At 40.8% G+C, this 18,719-nt stretch overlaps 1 protein-coding gene and 1 long non-coding RNA gene across 2 annotated transcripts; one reads left to right on the forward strand and one right to left on the reverse strand.

Annotated features, from left to right (window-relative positions):
- Positions 1 to 2,510, reverse strand: LOC118241237 (uncharacterized). The gene is made up of 2 exons (XR_004775922.2): positions 1,848 to 2,510; positions 1 to 241 (listed from the first exon to the last, which is right to left on the reverse strand). It is a non-coding gene; the product is annotated as an uncharacterized LOC118241237 (long non-coding RNA).
- Positions 2,511 to 16,591: 14,081 nt separating this feature from the next.
- Positions 16,592 to 18,494, forward strand: LOC145658467 (inosine-5'-monophosphate dehydrogenase 1a-like). Its single transcript, XM_081715354.1, has 2 exons — positions 16,592 to 18,060; positions 18,372 to 18,494. The coding sequence occupies exons 1-2, from the start codon at positions 17,839 to 17,841 to the stop codon at positions 18,492 to 18,494; spliced, it is 345 nt and encodes a 114-aa protein (XP_081571480.1). The 5' UTR covers positions 16,592 to 17,838.
- Positions 18,495 to 18,719: the final 225 nt, after the last annotated feature.

Genomic DNA, 18,719 nt, shown 5'->3' on the forward strand with positions numbered 1-18,719 from the left:
CTTCTGCTTCTCCTCCAACTCCTTCCCACTACATTCCTCCTCAAATTTTCCAATTTTAACACAGTGTCGTTTTCTAATTTCCTTCGTATCTACTCTGTCAGGTAGTTCTTGTTGCAATCTACTCATTGCTTTTTGTGTGTTCCTGTCCAACAAAATCTTCGTTTTCTTCTTCTTCGAAGATCTTCTGTGAGAGCAGCAGAACTGTATTTTGCTGCTGCAACCTCCCATTTCTGTCAACAGACTGACAAATTTTACCTTTGTCAAGCAGATTATAAGAATAGCTATTATGACAATGGTCAGTGATATTATGACATCACAGTTTTGGTTTTGTTGACAATTCCATTGTCATCACACAGAATAGAATAGAATAGAATAAACTATTGTGGGCTTGCTTTGTTTTCTCTTTAGCCTTAATTAGATTAATTAGATTCATATGTTTGCTTTAGATTTGCCTTTTTACATTTTATTTATACCATGAAAAACAATACAGAAATAATTAAAGAAGTCAAAGCCTTTGTCACAGTCTCTCCAGACATGCCTTTCTCTGGTTGTCAAAAAGACAAAAGAGATGACTATGGACTACAGAAGGATGCAAATGCCTCACACCCCAATACATACAGTGAAGAGTGAGAACATACACTCTCTTAAAATCACAAACAATCTCTCATGGTCCCTGAGCACTTTTTCCTTAGTGAAGAAAGCTCTGCTTCCTGAGGAGACTGAAGAAGGACAGCATGTCCGTCATCCTGATCTGGTCTGCAACAGCATCATAGAGAGTGTCCCGACCTGCGCCATCGCTGTCTGGTACTGGCACTGCTCCCCCTGCTCTTTTGGATTGTTTAGTTGAATTTAGCAGTCTGCTCTCAAATTTTCTGTGCCTGTTTTCTGGGATTCTGAAATTCAGGCAATGTTTTTGTTGTTCTTCTGCAACACTATTAAAACTCTGAACTCCTCAAACTATTTTACTTCTCTAAGTAAATCTGTCACACATTTGTCTAGTACAGAATTATTAGATTTCTTTCTTTGACCATAAGCAAGATACACACATTTACTTTGCACATTTACATATTTCTTTGTCTGTTTCTCTCTATCGCTCTCCTTTTCTCAGAGAGTTGGATAAGAGATTAAGGACACTTCCTGAGGCAGAGAATGATTGGTCAGTAGTACATTAGAATGGCCCTACATACATTTCATCATTCCATATCTTTTCAGTGGTTATCAAAACCATTTATACACTTTTGCAGTTAAACAATGTTAAGATATTGATTAGTGTTTCAGTCAAATCAGTCTAACTCTGAAAGTATGTGTTTACCTTCCATATGAGACGCTATTTAAGACTACACACACATCAGATTTTGCAATGAAAATAAAAATGATAAAACAAACAAAGGGAAATAGTCAGTGTACACACACACACACACACACACACACACAGTCTGCATAATAAAACAAACTTTATTTAATAGTCCACAATTTGGTAAGGTGACCTGCAATTTAAAATCCACATTCCACAGTCTGCATTTCTCAAGCATTGCAGATTATTATTATAATGTTAAGTATAGAGACGATCTCTATGCTGCATTAGTTCTGCTGTCCTACTGCAGAGGTACACGTGGTCAAAGTGCTGTGTGTAGGGGTAGAGAGAGAGAGCGTGAGGGAGAGTGTAGAGAGGGAGGGTGGGAGTGTTAGAGAACAATAATCAAATACAATAGAGCAAGCTAGCCAGAGAGACCAATGAAGACTTTGTCCCTAGGGTGTGGCAGTCACTGCTATAGGTGTGTGTGTGTGTGTGTGTGTGTGTGTGTGTGTGTGTTCCTGTCTTGGAGGGGATCGAACACTTCACTTACCATAAGGAGGCAGATGGCGGATTCAGGCATCAGCTGTATAGCCATGCTCCCCTGCTGCTCCCTCCCTCACCCAAACCTTAGACGCACTGCACAGGTAACACCCAGCACCTCCAGCACACTGGCAATGCCCACGAGACCCCCAGCACAGTGGCTCTCCGCCGTAACGTTCAGAAAACGCAAAGTCAAGACTCAGGCAACACCAGCTTCTGGGCTCCAGGCAGAGAGTTGTAGTGCAGCCTGCTCCTATTGTCCAATGCCTTGCAAGCGCTGGCTGAAAGGTCCACGTGCCAGCCCCTTGTCTTGTCGTTCCGCACAGTCTTTCCCTCTTCCGTCAGGACCCCCGGCTGTTCTGTCTGCGCTCTCTCACACACTCCTGCTTCTGTGACATCCAACGGCCAGTTAAAGCTCCCTCCTCCCCTCAGAATGGGTGCTGGGACATGCACACATGCGCATATGCACACAAACACACACACACACACACACAAACACACACACACACACACAAGCACTGGCTCCCCTCCTTTCTCTCCCCTTCATGCACACTCTCACAGGAATGGTGAGGACATGGATCGGCTTCTCGGGTGGAGAGGAGGGGCAGCAGAAGCCCATACATCCGCTTGTGTACTTTTCCGCTCCCAAATCCATCGCATCACACTCCTAAAAGCAGGGCAATGAACAAGAGAGAAAGAGGGAGAAGGAGAGAGGAAGAAAGAAGGAAGGAATTGATCAGTCTCACCTCCAGACTGCCTCTGAACTCATTTCAAGCTCTGCAAGGCAGAGGCACTGGCAAATACAGACACGAGTGCATACACACTCACACCTCAACCCCCCCCTCCACTGTCTGTACATGAGATGGTTCTTATAGTCTTTTGAACCTCTTGTTTGCTAGCAGAAAGCAAATAGAGCCTATAGGGATAAGAGAGAAAGAGAAAGAATGACATAAAAAATAAGAATGAGATAAAAAGAGATCCAGATACATGAAGCACATGTTGATGAGGGTTGGACTTGCAGAGGCCACATGGCAGTCACGTTAGAAGTGTTGATGCAGTAACTGCATCTGCAGCTAAACTAATGCTGCGTGCGTGTGTGTGTGTGCATGCGTGCGCGGGTCTGTGTATATGTGTATCTTTTTCCATTCTCCACCAAAAAGAGGCCAGGAGGCAATTGTCTCTCTAGAGATGTAACACACTTTCTGCAAACATATCATCAGATAATGGCAGAACACCTTACAACACACCAATGCATATCTGTTTACATATACAGTTGAATCATGAGAGATTATGCAAGGTGAGAATTATGATTTTAATGTCCTCTGGTTCTATGGCTTTTGATACAGCCTGTGCTAACTGAACATGGTTTTTCTTTTCTCCAAGACAATTGTGTCTCAGTTTTATTGCAGCTTAATGGTTTAATGCTTGGTTCCTAATATACATATACATATACATGCATGCACCCATACACACGTTTTTTCCTTGACAAGCTCTTATAGGCCTCTGGACTAATTAATCCCCAAGAAAAGTGAAATGACAAATATTTATATATATACACACACACAGCGCTTCACTTTTTCCACATTTTATGTTATGTTACAGCCTTATTCCAAATTGGATTAAAAAAAAAAAATTTCCCCTCAAACTCCTACACACAATACCCCATTATGACAAAGTGAAAAAATCTTTGTTTGGAGTTTTTGCAACTTTATTAAAAATAAAAAAACCAAAAATCACATGTACATAAGTATTCATAGCCTTTGCTCAATACTTGGTTGAAGCACCTTGGGCAGCAATTACAGCCTCAAATCTTTTTGAGTATGATGCTACAAGCTTGGCACACATATTTTTGGGCAGTTTCTCCCATTCTTCTTTGTAGAACCTCTCAAGCGCCATCAGGTTGGATGGGGCGCGCCGGGGTACAGACATTTTCAGATCTCTCCAGAGATGTTCAGTTGGGTTCAAGTCTGGGCTCTGGCTAGGCCACTCAAGAACATTCACAGAGTTGTCCTGAAGCCAGTCCTTTATTATCTTAGTTGTGTGGTTAGGGCCATAATAATCATAATAATTCACTAAAATGATTCATTATAGCTAATGTTTTGAAATAATGAAATCATAGTGTCTGTGATTTCTTTTTTGTGTAAAGTGTCAGACTTTGTTTTTACTAAGATGTTGGGCCCATCAGTTCCACCCTAGCTGCTAAGAACTGCTACTTCCTTTACTGAGCCTGTATTCCTCTGTTCACCACACTGCACTCACACTCAATGTGCAACACAATTAATGTGTGAAGAATTGTGAGTTTACTCAAATCTAATGGCTTTAGTTCACTCATTACACTTTAGTAAATCTAAACTCCAATTTCTTTTTTCTACTGAAAAAGAGATGAGCAATAGCTAATAATTAGTAATAGCTACTCTGCAATCTGAAATGGTTTTTTGTTTGTTTGTTTGGCATACATATTACCTCTTGGATTTTAAAGTTCTTTGAATCACAAAGAAAAACAATACGAGACAGTATGATGCTGCAGTAATTTAATCAAAAGAACAAAATTGATTATTCAGAATAAATTAACAGACAGGAATTAGGTCAAACCTTCTAATCATGTTTTTGTCAAATGTAATACTGTATACATACTACATTAAAATGACAGAAAAAAGAAAAGAAAAGTATAGGAAAATGCACTATTAAATGCACTATTATGAAGTTATGCATATTGGTCAGCATCATCCTCAGTTATAGCCTTCATCTCAGTTGCTGGTTTGTCTTCCTCCACCTTCTGAATTGGTTCCTTCATTGCATCTATTGCCTTCTTCAGATTGAGATTGTCCTTTTCACTCAGTGGGGCCAGTGCTGGGGTAAGGATTGTCTTGATTTGAGTTATTCTTTCCTCGCATCTGTTGTAAAACTCCTTCCTGTTTCTTGCTGCAAGGCTGTTGATACCATTTTGGGCAGATTCGCATTCCTTCCCTAACTTGTCAATCTCTGCAAGGAACTGAGGTGAGTTTGGATCCATGGTCATCAGTCTTCCCAGAGTACTGACATTGTTCATCAGGTACTGGACAGACACCTCAGTGTAAGTGGTAGATATCATGTTAACCAAATAGGCGTAGGCAGAAGCATTCAGAGCATTAGTGTAGATTTTGTCTTTGACAAACATGCTGTAGGTGTAGTTGTTCTCTACAGCTATTTCAACAGTCTGCTTAAAATGTTTAAGATTTTCACTAAGAGTGGTCTTAACAATGTTTGAAATGATCTGAAAGAAGTGCACCAGTTTCTCCCACTGTTCTTTCACCTGCCCCATGATTTCCAGGCCTTTCGCTAGCACCACAATTCTCTTGTTGAAGTCGATCTCCTTGAGATTATAATGTTTCAGCTCACTCACAATTTCAGCAAGAGCTTTTTTCTTCTGATCCAAGTTGTCCATAGTCTTCTCGTTCCGTTCATTTGCAATTTTTAGCTGGGTTTCAGCCATTTGTAGACGTAGATGAGATTGTCTTAAGTGCATCTGGACCACATCTGTATTTGCTGAGTCATAGATTTGCTGTTGACTTGACTTGGGGGGTGCTGTCAAGAAAGATGGCTGATTTGTAAAAGACTTGCTTTTGGAATAAAAGGCCATGGCCCTTACATTCAGTTTGTCAATGGCTTTAATAAGCTCCTCTGTTTTGGCATCATCACATTTCCCCTCTGGAGCATATTTACCTAGCTCTGTTAAAGTGGAGATACCCTTGTCACAGATGCCTAGTGCCTCGGATTTAATCGGGCATTCAGCTTCTTGCTGTATATCTCTGCTGACTTGCTGAAATAGTCCCACCAAGTAATCAGACTTTACCGTTTGCTTCTCCTGATCATACACCTCAGGCCAATTTATTTCCTTACCTTTGCAAAGTTCTTCCATTTTCTCAACCACTAGTAGAAATGTTATAGATTTAGAAAATATGTTACTTGTTGCCAACATTTCATCCACGTTACTCTTCATTCCAGTGGCCATGTTTCTGTGGCTTTCAGGAGTGCCTTTTCAGTTTTTGATCACATGTGTTATGGCTTTTGGTGTAATAGTGTCCGCTTGGACATAGGTTTGGATAATTTGTCCTGGAAGAAATTCAGTTGCAAACGCAAAGGCTATTGATATTGCTTGCTCTGACATACTTGATATTAGCTTCAGGCCAAAAAGGCCCCATCCACTTGGCAAATCTTTCATTGCTTGCTGGTAGGCCCTTCTGTCCTCAGCTAATTTTTCATTAGCCAGATTGAAAGCAGCCTCGGCCCTGTCGCTTGCCTCCTTAGCTTCAGCCCGTTTAATCTTTGTTATCTCAATGTTTTTCTTGATTTCTTCCATCTCCTCATCATGACTCTGTCTTGCATTCACCAAAGCCTCCACCAGTTCTTGCATCAGCTTGATGATATCTGAGAATTGTTTCTCAGTCATGATGGCCAGGTTTAAGCATTCTGATGATATGTGCGCAATGTTCTGAAGCTCAGCTGGTAAGAAGGCTTGGACAAGACCATCATCCTCCTGTATTATGAGCCCAACTGAGTTTTTGATGTACTCTGGAACCTGTCCGGTGTACATACGAATTTGGTCCATGTTCTTGTGAGCAACATTAAAGGCTTGCCAGCAACCATTACATACTTGAAAGAGGCAGGCCCTAAAAGAATTGGGGTATCTGATGAATTTGAACCCGTCTTTTGGTGGATTTTTATTGATGGAGAAGTCATCTGCAGCAGAAATGCGTACCAGCTGAGCCAGTAAATCGATGGAGACGGGTGCCGGCAATAGATACTGCTCCCAGTTAGCATAGGGCTGCATCAGCAGCATGATGTCATTTCTGTAATCCTGTGCTTTCGTGAAACTCTTAGTAGCTTGGTTGAGCTTTGACAGCGCCATTGTTTTCCCTAAAATAGAGTAAGGCAGAAAATTTGTATAACATAAAGCCATAATAAGACAATCAGGAGATTCAGCATTTATTATTTCTGTACTATAAAGCAGTTAGCACTAACAACAACAGCACCTGCAGTGTTTCATCCACTAAACAATTTCAGATTAGAACACATCATAAGTTACATGTGGTTGCTTAGTAGTTTTTTTTTCCTTCACAACAAGTGAAGTAAAATTAGTAGAAAGCAGAAAATAATACTATTTTAACTACCCACCATTTTACAAAATTAATACTCTTTGATTGAGGAGCATTTAAATGCTTTTTTTCATAAACATTGTTTTTTCATAAACTTCATTATGGTGTAGACTTCAAGAAATTCACTATACAGTATATTTCATAAAAAAGTTGATGAATGTAAACAGAAATTCATATTATGCAAACATAAACTCACAGAAATCTGTAGAGGATAGAATAGAACGGTTTGTACCTGAAGTACTGTGGATACCTCTTGAAGAAGTGAGTAGTTGAAGTAGTAGCCTACCAGACTAGATGCTGTTCTGCTCCAAAACAACAACTTTGATATCATCCTTTCATATTTGTCAGCAAAGCAATATAACTGTGTCCTGCAAAAATATGCAGTCTGAGTTGTAATTCTGAATTCTACAGAACAGCTTTACTTCCTATAACTACTGAAATTTCTTTGTTTTTCGTGTCTTTATTTGGATCCCCATTAGCTGAGGTAGCAGCTGCTCTTCCTGGGCTCCACCAACAAAACTGTGTACTCCCATGATCATAGTTGGTAACTTGTTCCATACTGTGGTGACCAAGACAATACAGATCTGCACGCTGCATCTGTTTTGGGTTTTGGTTTAACTAACCTGCCTGGCAGTGTGACTATGTTGAGCTCTCGCATAATTTATATTGTGTTTACTATCACAGATATTCCTAAAGACGCCCATTAGACCGCAGGCCAGCCTCTCCTGAGCTCTGAGCCATGAGAGAGGCATGCTCGCTCTCCTTACTGACAGGGCAGTGTGAGGCTTGCAGATTCATTCTCAGCTAACCAGAGCTTAGACAGCTCTTTCCTGACAGCTCCCCTGGGAAACACCACAATGAAAGCATCTAGGGGAGGAGAAACTGCTGTTTTACCATAGACTAAACCCATATATACTTTGTTTTGTTAATAACAAATGCCACAGTAAAGTCAAGTAATACGATTCCGACCATTATTTTCTTGTAAAAATATCTTGTCGATCATTTTTGTCAGTGCTGTGCACGTAGAATGATCTGCTTTATAGGCATGCTTGAAATCAATGATTCATTAAGTGAAAAATAGTAGATTATCTGCTCAAGAATAACTTTTTCCATTAGGTTGCTCAATACAAAAGAAACTAATTCCAGGCAAAACACACCATTCTAAATTTGATAATAATAGCCCAAAAGTAACACCAGCAACCTTTGAAAGGATGATCAATACAATGTTTGATAATAATAATAATAACAATAATAATAATAATAATAATAATAATAATAATAAGAAGAAGAAGAAGAAGAAGAAGAAGAAGAAGAAGAAGAAGAAGAAGAAGAAGAAGAAGAAGAAGAATTTTATTCTAATTAAGAAATTACGGGCATTTCTTGTTACCCAATGGCACTTTACAAGTTCATACAATATAAAAAAGGTCAAATAAAATATAAAGAAGATTCAAATATATAAATAAGATAACAGGAGGGAGTAAAACTGGTTAAAAAAAATAGACATAATATTGATGCAAGTGCATACTATAGTAACCAATTAAAGGTTGAAATGATCTCAGACAAAGAGATGAGTTATGAAATTCTTGTAAATGAGCAGCTGGAGGAAGAAGCCTTGGGTCTGCAGCTCCAGAAACGCCAATAGTGCAGAGTGTGATGTGAGGGACAGAGAGCAGATGAGTGTCAGAGGGATGGAGACAGAGTGAAGGAAAAGACATATGAGGAACACCAGAAAGGGATGGACAGGTCAGACCATGAGGGCAAAAACCAAGAGAAGGATTTTGTACTGCACACAGCCACGAACAGGAACCCAGTGTAAATGTTTGAGTGTAGTAGTTATATGTTCCCTTAAGCTGGTGTGTGTAAGAACTCCAGCAGCCATTTTCTGAATGTTCTGTAGCTTCTTTAACCCACAGACAGGAAGCCCATAAAGAACAACACTGCAGCAGTCTAATCAACATCGCACAGCACTGTATTAGCCTAATCAGCATCACACAGTGCTGCAGTAGTCTAACTGGTATCATAAAGAACTGCAGTAGTCTAGCTGGCATCACACAGCACTTCAGTAGTCTAATTAGCATCACAGAGCACTTCAGTAGTCTAATTAGCATCACACAGTGCTGCAGTAGTATAATCATCATCAAAAATGCATAAATAAGAAACCTTGTATCAAAATTTGCATGCCTATATCCTTACACATAGATATATTTGCTGACTATTACGCCATTGTAACATTTTTTAAACAAATTAATTGCAATAACTAAACAATTGAATAATTTAAATTTAATGTCTCTTATACAATCATAAAGCTGACTAAGGCTGACAACCAATCAATAGGAGAACTTCTACCTTAAAGGATTAGTGTGACGGTTGAGTCTAAGGCATTGTGGGAATTGGAGAAATAATTGAATCATGTAGGTGTAACATAATGAAGAGAGGATAATTTAATAAAACATAGAAGGCTAAGGTTAGTCTAATTTTAATTGGCCCAGGCCATTCACTACCACTAAATGACTAAATAGGGATGTTGTGCCCTCTAGTGGGTGAGTCAGAGATAATTATGCAACAAAAATACTTGTGAAGTCTGGTATGCTTTATCATTAAAGTTGCTATAAGATCTTTTTTGGAAACACTTTGACTAAACTGTTTTATGTATTTGTAGCTACCAATAAACCTCTCTTGTAGGAGGATATATTCTGTATCTGTTAATTCTATGTGTACATTCAGCACATGGAATCTGCCAACATCCATTCCTGCATGTTCTTTCAGGATCAAGGCCTCTGGAATGGTGACTGATGTAGCAGAGCACCTAGGCAACTTTCAGTATGTGATAAAAATGAAAAATAATATTGAACAAGCTGGTATGCATGCACACATGTGCACACACAAGCAGACCTTTCTTAACCTCTACTCTTGCCAAGCCCAGTTCACCTGTTTCTTACAGTTTATGGAAGTTACTGTTTCTCCTTTCAATGTTCCTGTTATTAAAGACACATTTGTTACATATGTTTAATGTTCATAGGAATCATTATTTGTGACTTAATATTTTAATTTCAAAGAGCTGGACAAAGACTTTGAATTCCTCTGAACAGTACATGGAGATCAGATTACATCTCAGTAAGATGCATGATGAGATCTTGTACTGCAGCTTGTGTTCATTGTAGTTTTCCATGGAATGACCATGAGATTTGCACTAAATAGATGCCAGTCAGTTCAGTCAGCAATATATATTGCTAAAAAGATTCCCCTATGTTCTAACAGGCAAAACCTGTATGTCTAGGTTGGATGTAATCATTGAATTAGAACTGAAATTTAATTAATTAGTAAGATGCACAAAATATGGTTGTTTTTGATTGTGTAATGTTTTCCTTTTCCACATATGCCTTTCAGCACTTTAGTTCTGTTTAGTGGTTTATATTTCAGTGGAAACAGGTCCTTACATATTCCGCAGAAAGCAAAAAATAAAAACAACTAAACAACTACCAACTAATAAAGATGTCAAGTTGAACATGGAAAGTCTTGTTTTGTTTATTCATCTGTTGTTGTGGTTTCTCTTTATGCCGTTCTGTTGATTTGTATCCACTTCATGGCAGGTTGAAAATGATTTGATTCTGTGAGACATTTGGAGGAAGTGTGAGTACAGAAAAAAGCATGTAACTGAAGCATGACATTCTTTAATAGGCTGTATCACTTTTTCTTCTGTGAGTCTGTGAGGACCTCATAAAGCATGGCTTGTGGCAAGTGGGTTAGTACAAGGGTAAATATGGGATAGGAGTGTCAGACGAGAGGCTGATGCCTCTTGCCATGAAGCAGACCCTCCAGCAGATCAGAGTGCTCCTGGACTGGGACAGTGGTCTGATCTCCTTCTTTGATCCTCTCAACAACAGATATGTGCACACCTTCAGACAAACATTCACCAAGCAAGCCTATCCATACTTCTATAATGTTTGTCCTGCTATGAGGGTGTTACCAGAATAGGCTGCAACCACTAAGGACATTATGCTAGTGTAATGGAAAAAAGGAACCTAGTCTATTGAAAATGAACACATTTCTACTTGATCATCATTTCAACAAGGGTGCACCGTGAGATAACATTTATTATGGTAATTATGGATGGCCTTTTCACACTTGGCCAAAGTTTTTGCTTTCGGCTCAGTTTTCCATTGCTCTGAGGTTGTCTGCTTAAAGGATTCAAACCTAGTTTAAAGGCAATCAGACTTTCTTTTGTTTCCTGTGATCATATACCTTAAATCATTTAATGTGATAATGTTATTTCTATTTAGGAGTTGTTTTCCTTGTGCACGCAGATGCATGCAATTGAGAAACCATTGTTTAGTGAAAAGAATCAAATTTGTTTGCAACTTCCTGGATTTTCATTTATTTGCAATTTTCCTCAGAACTGTTGTGAGAATACACACTCCCTGATAAACAAATATAAAAGGTTTATTGTAGATATTTCCTGTCCACTAGACACCTCCAATGTTTGCTGTCTAGCAAATGTCAGCTGGGTTTACTAGTTTCTGGGAAAACCCATATTATGTGTATCACCTTCATGGTAACCTTTATAATCTCTGGACCTTTAGCTTTGCTGTTGATTTTCTCAAATACCCCAATATGGTCTTATGTAGCATTAATGCATGCTTTAAAATCTTCTAAGCCAAGTGAAAAGCACTCAGGTATTTACTCTTAAGTGCTGGTCATACTGCTGTTTTACTGTGATGTTTTCAGTGTTGTGTAATTACTGAATAGGGCTTAAATAAAACCATTGTCATTGTAAGAAGGCTCAACAGCAGTACTCATCTACTGAAAAAACAAGATGTGGGTTAAGATGAATCTACTTCCCTTTTCATGTACACTGAAAAACATCAGTTTTTCAAATGCTAGGATATATTTTGTCTACAAACACATTTCTATTTATGGTCTTTCTTATCTTTTATAGCATCAAGGGTTCTTTGGAAGGTCAGCAGAAAATGGAAGAGAGGAAGGTGTGTGTGAGTGAATGCTTGTGTGTAATGTCGTTTTCTATGTTGAGTGTAGCTCTATGATCTACTCTGGAGATCTGAAGTTTGAGAAGAGGACCATGTCTGCTCAGTTGGAGGGGGGTGTTCATGGCCTGCACTCGTAAGTCTTCGTCCTCTCTGCTCACTAAACTCCTACTACCGAATCCATCATGCTCAGAGGCTCTTTTAGGGAACACTCCACCAACTGTCAAGCAGTGCCACAAAAGCACTCAGGGACTGGAAAATAACCTGTGTGTGTCTGTTCACACAGTTTGCAGGCACAGTGTTATGAATAATAATACACAGTAATAGACCCCTGCTGATCTCCACTGAAATCTGAATGAACATGAAGCTGACAATTTATTTATGAATAATTAATTCAGATAAATTGTGGGTTTCTAATAGATAACAGGGTCATGACATAATGAGTAATGCCTCTATAGATTTCTATTCATGTCTTCAAGTAATTCATGTACATACATTGAATTGAAATAAAACTGGCTTTGGCATGACTGGACAGAGCATTGTAATGTAAACGTCAGTATTATGCACATTTTGCAGTGTGGACTTTTATAAACTCATCAGCTCTGTGCAGATATAGACTGTAGAGCTCTATATTGAATTGTGGATGAGCATATTAAAACCACAAGGCGGAGCTTCGAGAGAGAGAGAGAGAGAGAGAGACAGAGAGAGAGAGAGAGAGAGAGAGAGGGAGGGAGGGAGAGAGAGAGAGAAGATGAAACAGAGCTGTTTAATGTTCAACAAATGGAAAGAAGAAGAAAATTATGAAAATCAGTAGAACTATTAGCAAAGTTGAAACTAGTTAATATTTAGTGACAGCGGAGTGGCTCTAGATCCCTGTGGCAGGGACTACGGACGATCACGGACTACAGGAGCCCACCCTCCGGACTGATGAGTGCGGATGAGTCTCTGGCGAACGAGCTGAATACATTCTTCGCTCGCTTCGAGGCTACATCTAGCAGCGCTAATGCTAACGGCGCTAATGCTAGCAGCGCTAATGCTAACGGCGCTAGTGCTAACAGCACTAATGCTAGCAGCGCTAGTGCTAATGGCACTATCGGCGCAGCCAATGGCACATGCGCGGGGCCCACCATAGAACAGCGCCCTCTCATCGTCACGGAGAGTGACGTGAGAAGAGTGTTTAAAAGGGTGAATACCAGGAAGGCGATGGGAGCAGACGGTATCTGCGGGAGGGTCCTCAAAGCCTGCGCAGATCAGCTAGCCCCGGTATTCACCGACATCTTCAATCTCTCCCTGACGCTCGGTATCGTCCCGTCCAGCTTCAAGCGATCCACCATCGTCCCCGTCCCGAAGAAACCTCGACCCTCCGACCTCAATGACTACCGACCTGTCGCCCTCACATCAGTCGTGATGAAGTGCTTTAAAAAGCTAGTCGGAGACTTCATCACATCTTCACTGCCAGCCTCCATGGACCCACTGCAGTTTGCATACCGCCACAACCGCTCCACTGACGATGCAATTGCACATCTGCTCCACACTACACCGACTCACCTGGACGAAGGGAGGGGAAATTATGTTAAAATGCTATTTGTCGACTACAGTTCTCCCTACTCACTACTAAGTTGGGGGATCTAGGACTGCATACATCCCTGTGCGACTGGATCTCCAACTTCCTAACAGACAGACCACAATCAGTACGGGTGGGCAACTGCGCCTCATCCACCCTCACCCTCAGCACTGGAGCTCCTCAGGGTTGTGTCCTAAGCCCCCTGCTCTACTCACTGTACACCTACGACTGCACAGCCACTTCCAGCTCCACCATCATTGTCAAGTTTGCTGACGACACCGTTGTCATGGGTCTGATCTCGGACAACGACGAGAGGGCCTACCTGGATTAAACACCTGGAAAACTGGCGCCAGGAAAATTATCTCCTCCTAAACGTCAGTAAGACAAAGGAGCTGATCGTGGATTGCAGCAAGAAGCAGGAGCGGCACTACCAACCTGTGAGGATCAGTGGAACCACGGTGGAGAGAGTAGATAGTTTCAGGTACCTTGGTGTTCACATCTCGCAGGACCTGTCCTTCAGACTGCCCTCCAAGGTACTGCGGAACTTCTATACCTGCACTATCGAGAGCATCCTCACGGGGAACATCACAGTCTGGTTTGGGAATAGCACCAAGCAGGACAGACAAGCACTCCAAAGGGTAGTGCGTTCAGCAGAGCGCATCACTCACACGGAACTTCCTGACCTGCAGACCATCTACTACAAGCGGTGCCAGACCAAGGCCAGGAGGATTGTGAAGGACCCCACCCATCCCAACAATAGACTCTTCTCTCTGTTGAGGTCAGGGAGGCGCTTTCGCTCCCTGAAGACCAAGACAGAGAGGCTGAAGAGCAGCTTCTTCCCACAGGCCATTCGGGCCCTGAATCAGGGAAACTGATAAACTGTGGGGACCACCACCACAATGTAACATAACTGTATATCTGTATATATATATTTATATTCAATGACCTTGTTACACAACAACTGTAGATATGTTATTATACGAAATGGATCTGTACATTCTGTAGATTGTGTACATATATACACAACCATATACATTGTACATTGTGTATATAATCATAATGTACATATATTGTACATACATTGTTAATATATTTTGTACATACATAGAATATATATATATATATTTATCTTTGCATATATATATTTCACATATAGAGAATGTCTATATTTCTCTATGCACCCCTGTTTTCTTTTCCTCAGTTTGGACAGAGCACTCTCCACCATTTCACTGCGAGTTATACTGTGTATGACTATGTATGTGACGAATAAACCAAACTTGAACTTGAACTTGAACAGTACTTGTGGTAGCCTTTTTAACTAAGTGTACTTAAAATCAGACATTAGCACACTAAAACATTAAGCATTAAGATAAAAGATAAATCCTTTATGCAAATGCAGTTGTTTCTTAAAGATTGTTTCTTTTAGAAATATAAGTTCTTATCACACCTGTATTAGAATATGAGCCCAGGAGAGTAACCCTAGAACACTAGGAACATTTATGTTACAATTTCCTTGCAAAATCACAAGCCTGATGTGAATATTAAAATAAGAACAACAAATAGATACACCTGTTATCATTTTATTATCCATCTTCACATAATATAGGGAAGGTGCATATGTGCTCATTTCTCCTTTGTTAAAAAAGCACTGACATTTTGCTGCATCAAACATTTGTGTGCCATGCATTTAGTGTGTAGCATAACAACAAACAAATTCTGCAAACTCCTACTTTATGAGCATTAAAGGCGGTTGGGCAGAGTGTTGAGTGAAGCTTCAGAGCTTGACTGTAACCTTGTTATATTTCAATGGCAATGAGGGCAGTACAGGTAGTGACTAAGAGGCTTTCCTTCCCAATCCCTCTGAATGTTGTCTCTGACAACATTCCAGACAGCACTTTAGAGAAAACAGTAGTCCAATGGCAGCAGACAGGCCTTTTTAGGGATCACCACTTACAGAGTCTTACCAAGACACCCAGTAGCTTTATTTTGTTTGGGACGAAGCCTCTATCAGAGCCGTATTTCATTCTACCTGATTCAGCTGCTGCTTGTATGATGCATGTTGGATGAATCTCTTACTCTGCTCCTCAGCTAAGAGAAAGCTCTCCATCTCGATCTGAGGAACAAACTTGGATTGTGTGCGTGGCTCCAGCACAACCACTGGTGAATGCGCACGCAGTGTCCCAGGAGCCGCTCTGTGGTGCAGGTGGAGAGGGGAGGTGGGCGGAGGCCCGGGGCGTCAGCTCACGCAGGGTTGTAGAGGAGGATTGGAGTACTGGACATCGCTTACATGGAGGGCCATGTCTATGAGCACTTTGCCAATGGCAAGCACGACAGCTACCAGATCGACTACCGCCTCATTGTGGGCGACACAGAGCCAGCCAGATTGCAGCTGTCGCCTCGCGACCCTGAGCACCAGGGGCCATTTGGCCACAACACATCTCATGGGCATGAGACTGCAGCTCAGCGCTACAGCGCCACGCGCATCCAGGCTGGCTACGAACCAGAGAGGTGAGACTCCTACGGTTTCAAAGGAGTGCTGATCAGCAAAATTAACCATGTTTGCATCACTAGGTTAACGTTAGTGTCACTAAACAAGTTCATTAGGAGTGGACTTTATTTTTCTTTTGGATTGTGTACTTTTAAACTGTTGCACAGACTGGGTTGGGTTCTCAGTGATGTGCAATTTTAGCCCAATTCCATATTGTTGGTCTCAGAAGAACACATTCCTTTCGGGGATTATCATCACATAAAATAGACCTATACATTTACAGTCTCTACAGAGAAATACAGTCATGTCATAGTATAATAAAATGTCCTAATGTGTAAATAGTGATGTTTACTCATTTATAATGTCCAGCACTACTCAAATATAACTGCTTGCCTTCTTTGCCCATCATATTAACATCCCCATGTCAGCAGATTAAAAAGGACCATAAATCTGATTAAGAATTATATTATCAAGACCGATATAATCTGTGTTGTAGAACAGATATGAAAACATTTTGTCATAGCAATGCTCAAAAGCATCACATTCCATTTGTTTTACAGACCCATATCTCTCTACATTTCAATTTACAGAATGGACTAAATTAACTTCCAGGTGTTTAAAGCTCAGTTGGGGGCTGTGTCAGATCCTTTGTGAATAACATAAAGTTGAATATTGGGCAGCCTGACCACGGCTTCAAAACGATTGTATGGATTTGCTACATCACCAGTCCTCCTTTTATAAGCAAGATGATTATTTCAACCCAAGTCAAAAACATTTTTGTCTCATCCAAACGGAAATTTCACACCTGAACTGGGCTGGCCACCTAATAGCGTGGACAGTAAAACAAAGGCGCATCGCCCGTCTGCTCTCTCTTAACATGTCCCGTCGTCATCCACCACGTTGAGAGGATGAGAGTTTTCTCAAACTGAGCAGGTCGAGTCTTTAAAATGTGTAAACTCCAACTGTGATTCTGGGTGATTTAGCTAAGGGCTAGACTTTCGCTTGACTTTGAGAGATGCCACAGAGGCTAGTCTGTAACGGTCGCAGATGAAGACCAGCTGTGTTCCTTGACGTCGTTTTTTGTTGTCTGAAGTACGCGACGCTATCGTCTTGTGAGTGACCCGAGAAGCGGGATTTTCATTCACATTCACTAAGAATAAAGCATCATTGTTCAGTCTTGGAAGTATATCACACTAAATCCGTGTGTACTACTTGAGTACGATAATGACGGTTATTGTTTGCATGCTGCGAATGCGAGACATCGGCTCTCCCGAATAAAAGGATAGCACGTCGAAATGGAGAAAGGGCAAAGCGTAACGAATAGAAATAGCTTTAGCATCCTCGGCCAACACCCACTGGATAAATATTTCGATCCGCGGATCAGTAAAACGCTTACGTTTTAACTCTGTTTACATGAGAGCACAGACAGAATAGCCTTTCTTTAGCGTACATCTACTTCTGATGTGACTTGTATTTGCTAGGTTGTTAGTATAATGTATTTTTAGTATCAGTTTTTCTTTGTTTGTTTGTTCTGTGGTCTTTGATTCAGTGATTTTCTGATCCTGCCTGGCTTCATTGACTTTACCTCAGATGAAGTGGTGAGTACTTTTGCAAAATGCACCAAAACAGCTCAGCAGGTTTCCTGACATGCCCCATAAGGGCTTACCAGTGTGTGTGTTTCAGTAAATACAGCACATCTAGTAATGATTTAGTGGAGGGGGCGGGATCTTCCTAATTAATTAGTGAGCTTAATAGGAATATAATGAACAACATGTTGAACATGCAGATTTACACACAAGCTTCCCTGAGGCCTCTCATCAGCAGAGCAATATATGGTGTCATGGCAGAAATTCGAGCAGGGCTTCATCACGGATCCGGTGGTGATGAGTCCACAGCACACGGTCGGAGATGTGTTTGAGGCCAAGGTGCGACACGGCTTCTCTGGAATCCCTGTCACCGAAACCGGCAAGATGGGCAGCAAGCTTGTGGGAATCGTGACGTCACGAGACATTGACTTCCTCTCAGAGAAGGACTATGACCGGCTGTTGGAGGAGGTTTGTGATTCATCTTTGATTGTACATACAATATACAAAAGGTTTTTAAAAACACAAATGAATCACATATGACATACAATGCTTAAAAATATAGGTGGAATAGAACTATCATGAAATTGTGATATTTCTGTGTCAGTGTGTGAAAGAGGGCAATATATATATATATATATATATATATAAAAATAAAAAATGTGTATATATATAAGTGTGTGTGTGTGTGTGTGTGTGTGTGTGTGTGTGTGTGTGTGTGTGTGTAAAATCACATTCTTTAAACTCACATCTTTTTGTGATTTATTTGTGATATTTGCCAGGCAATGACAAAGAGGGAAGATTTAGTGGTTGCACCAGCAGGTGTTACACTCAAAGAGGCCAATGACATCCTGCAGTGCAGCAAAAAAAGGTCTGATTCTTCATCTTTTCAGCTTGAGAAGTGAAACTGCTTCTAAAGGACTTTGAAAGGTTATTTTCACTTCTCCACTTCTTCTCTGAGTAACGGGTCGGTCGTGGGGACGCTTGTTGATTGCAGGTAAACTGCCCATTGTGAACGACAGTGATGAGCTGGTGGCTATAATTGCTCGCACTGATCTGAAGAAGAACAGAGACTACCCTCTGGCCTCTAAAGACTCCCGCAAACAGCTGCTGTGTGGCGCTGCCATCGT

The sequence above is a fragment of the Electrophorus electricus genome, chromosome 6 (assembly GCF_041902795.1).
Source record: "Electrophorus electricus isolate QZ-2024a chromosome 6, ASM4190279v1, whole genome shotgun sequence".
NCBI classification, from domain to species: Eukaryota; Metazoa; Chordata; class Actinopteri; order Gymnotiformes; family Gymnotidae; genus Electrophorus; species Electrophorus electricus.

Coding starts and splice junctions, on each gene's coding strand:
- LOC145658467 (XM_081715354.1), top strand. CDS start 17,839: ATGGTGTCATGGCAGAAATTCGAGCAGGGCTTCATCACGGATCCGGTG. Junction 18,061..18,371: donor ATGACCGGCTGTTGGAGGAG/GTTTGTGATTCA, acceptor GATATTTGCCAG/GCAATGACAAAGAGGGAAGA.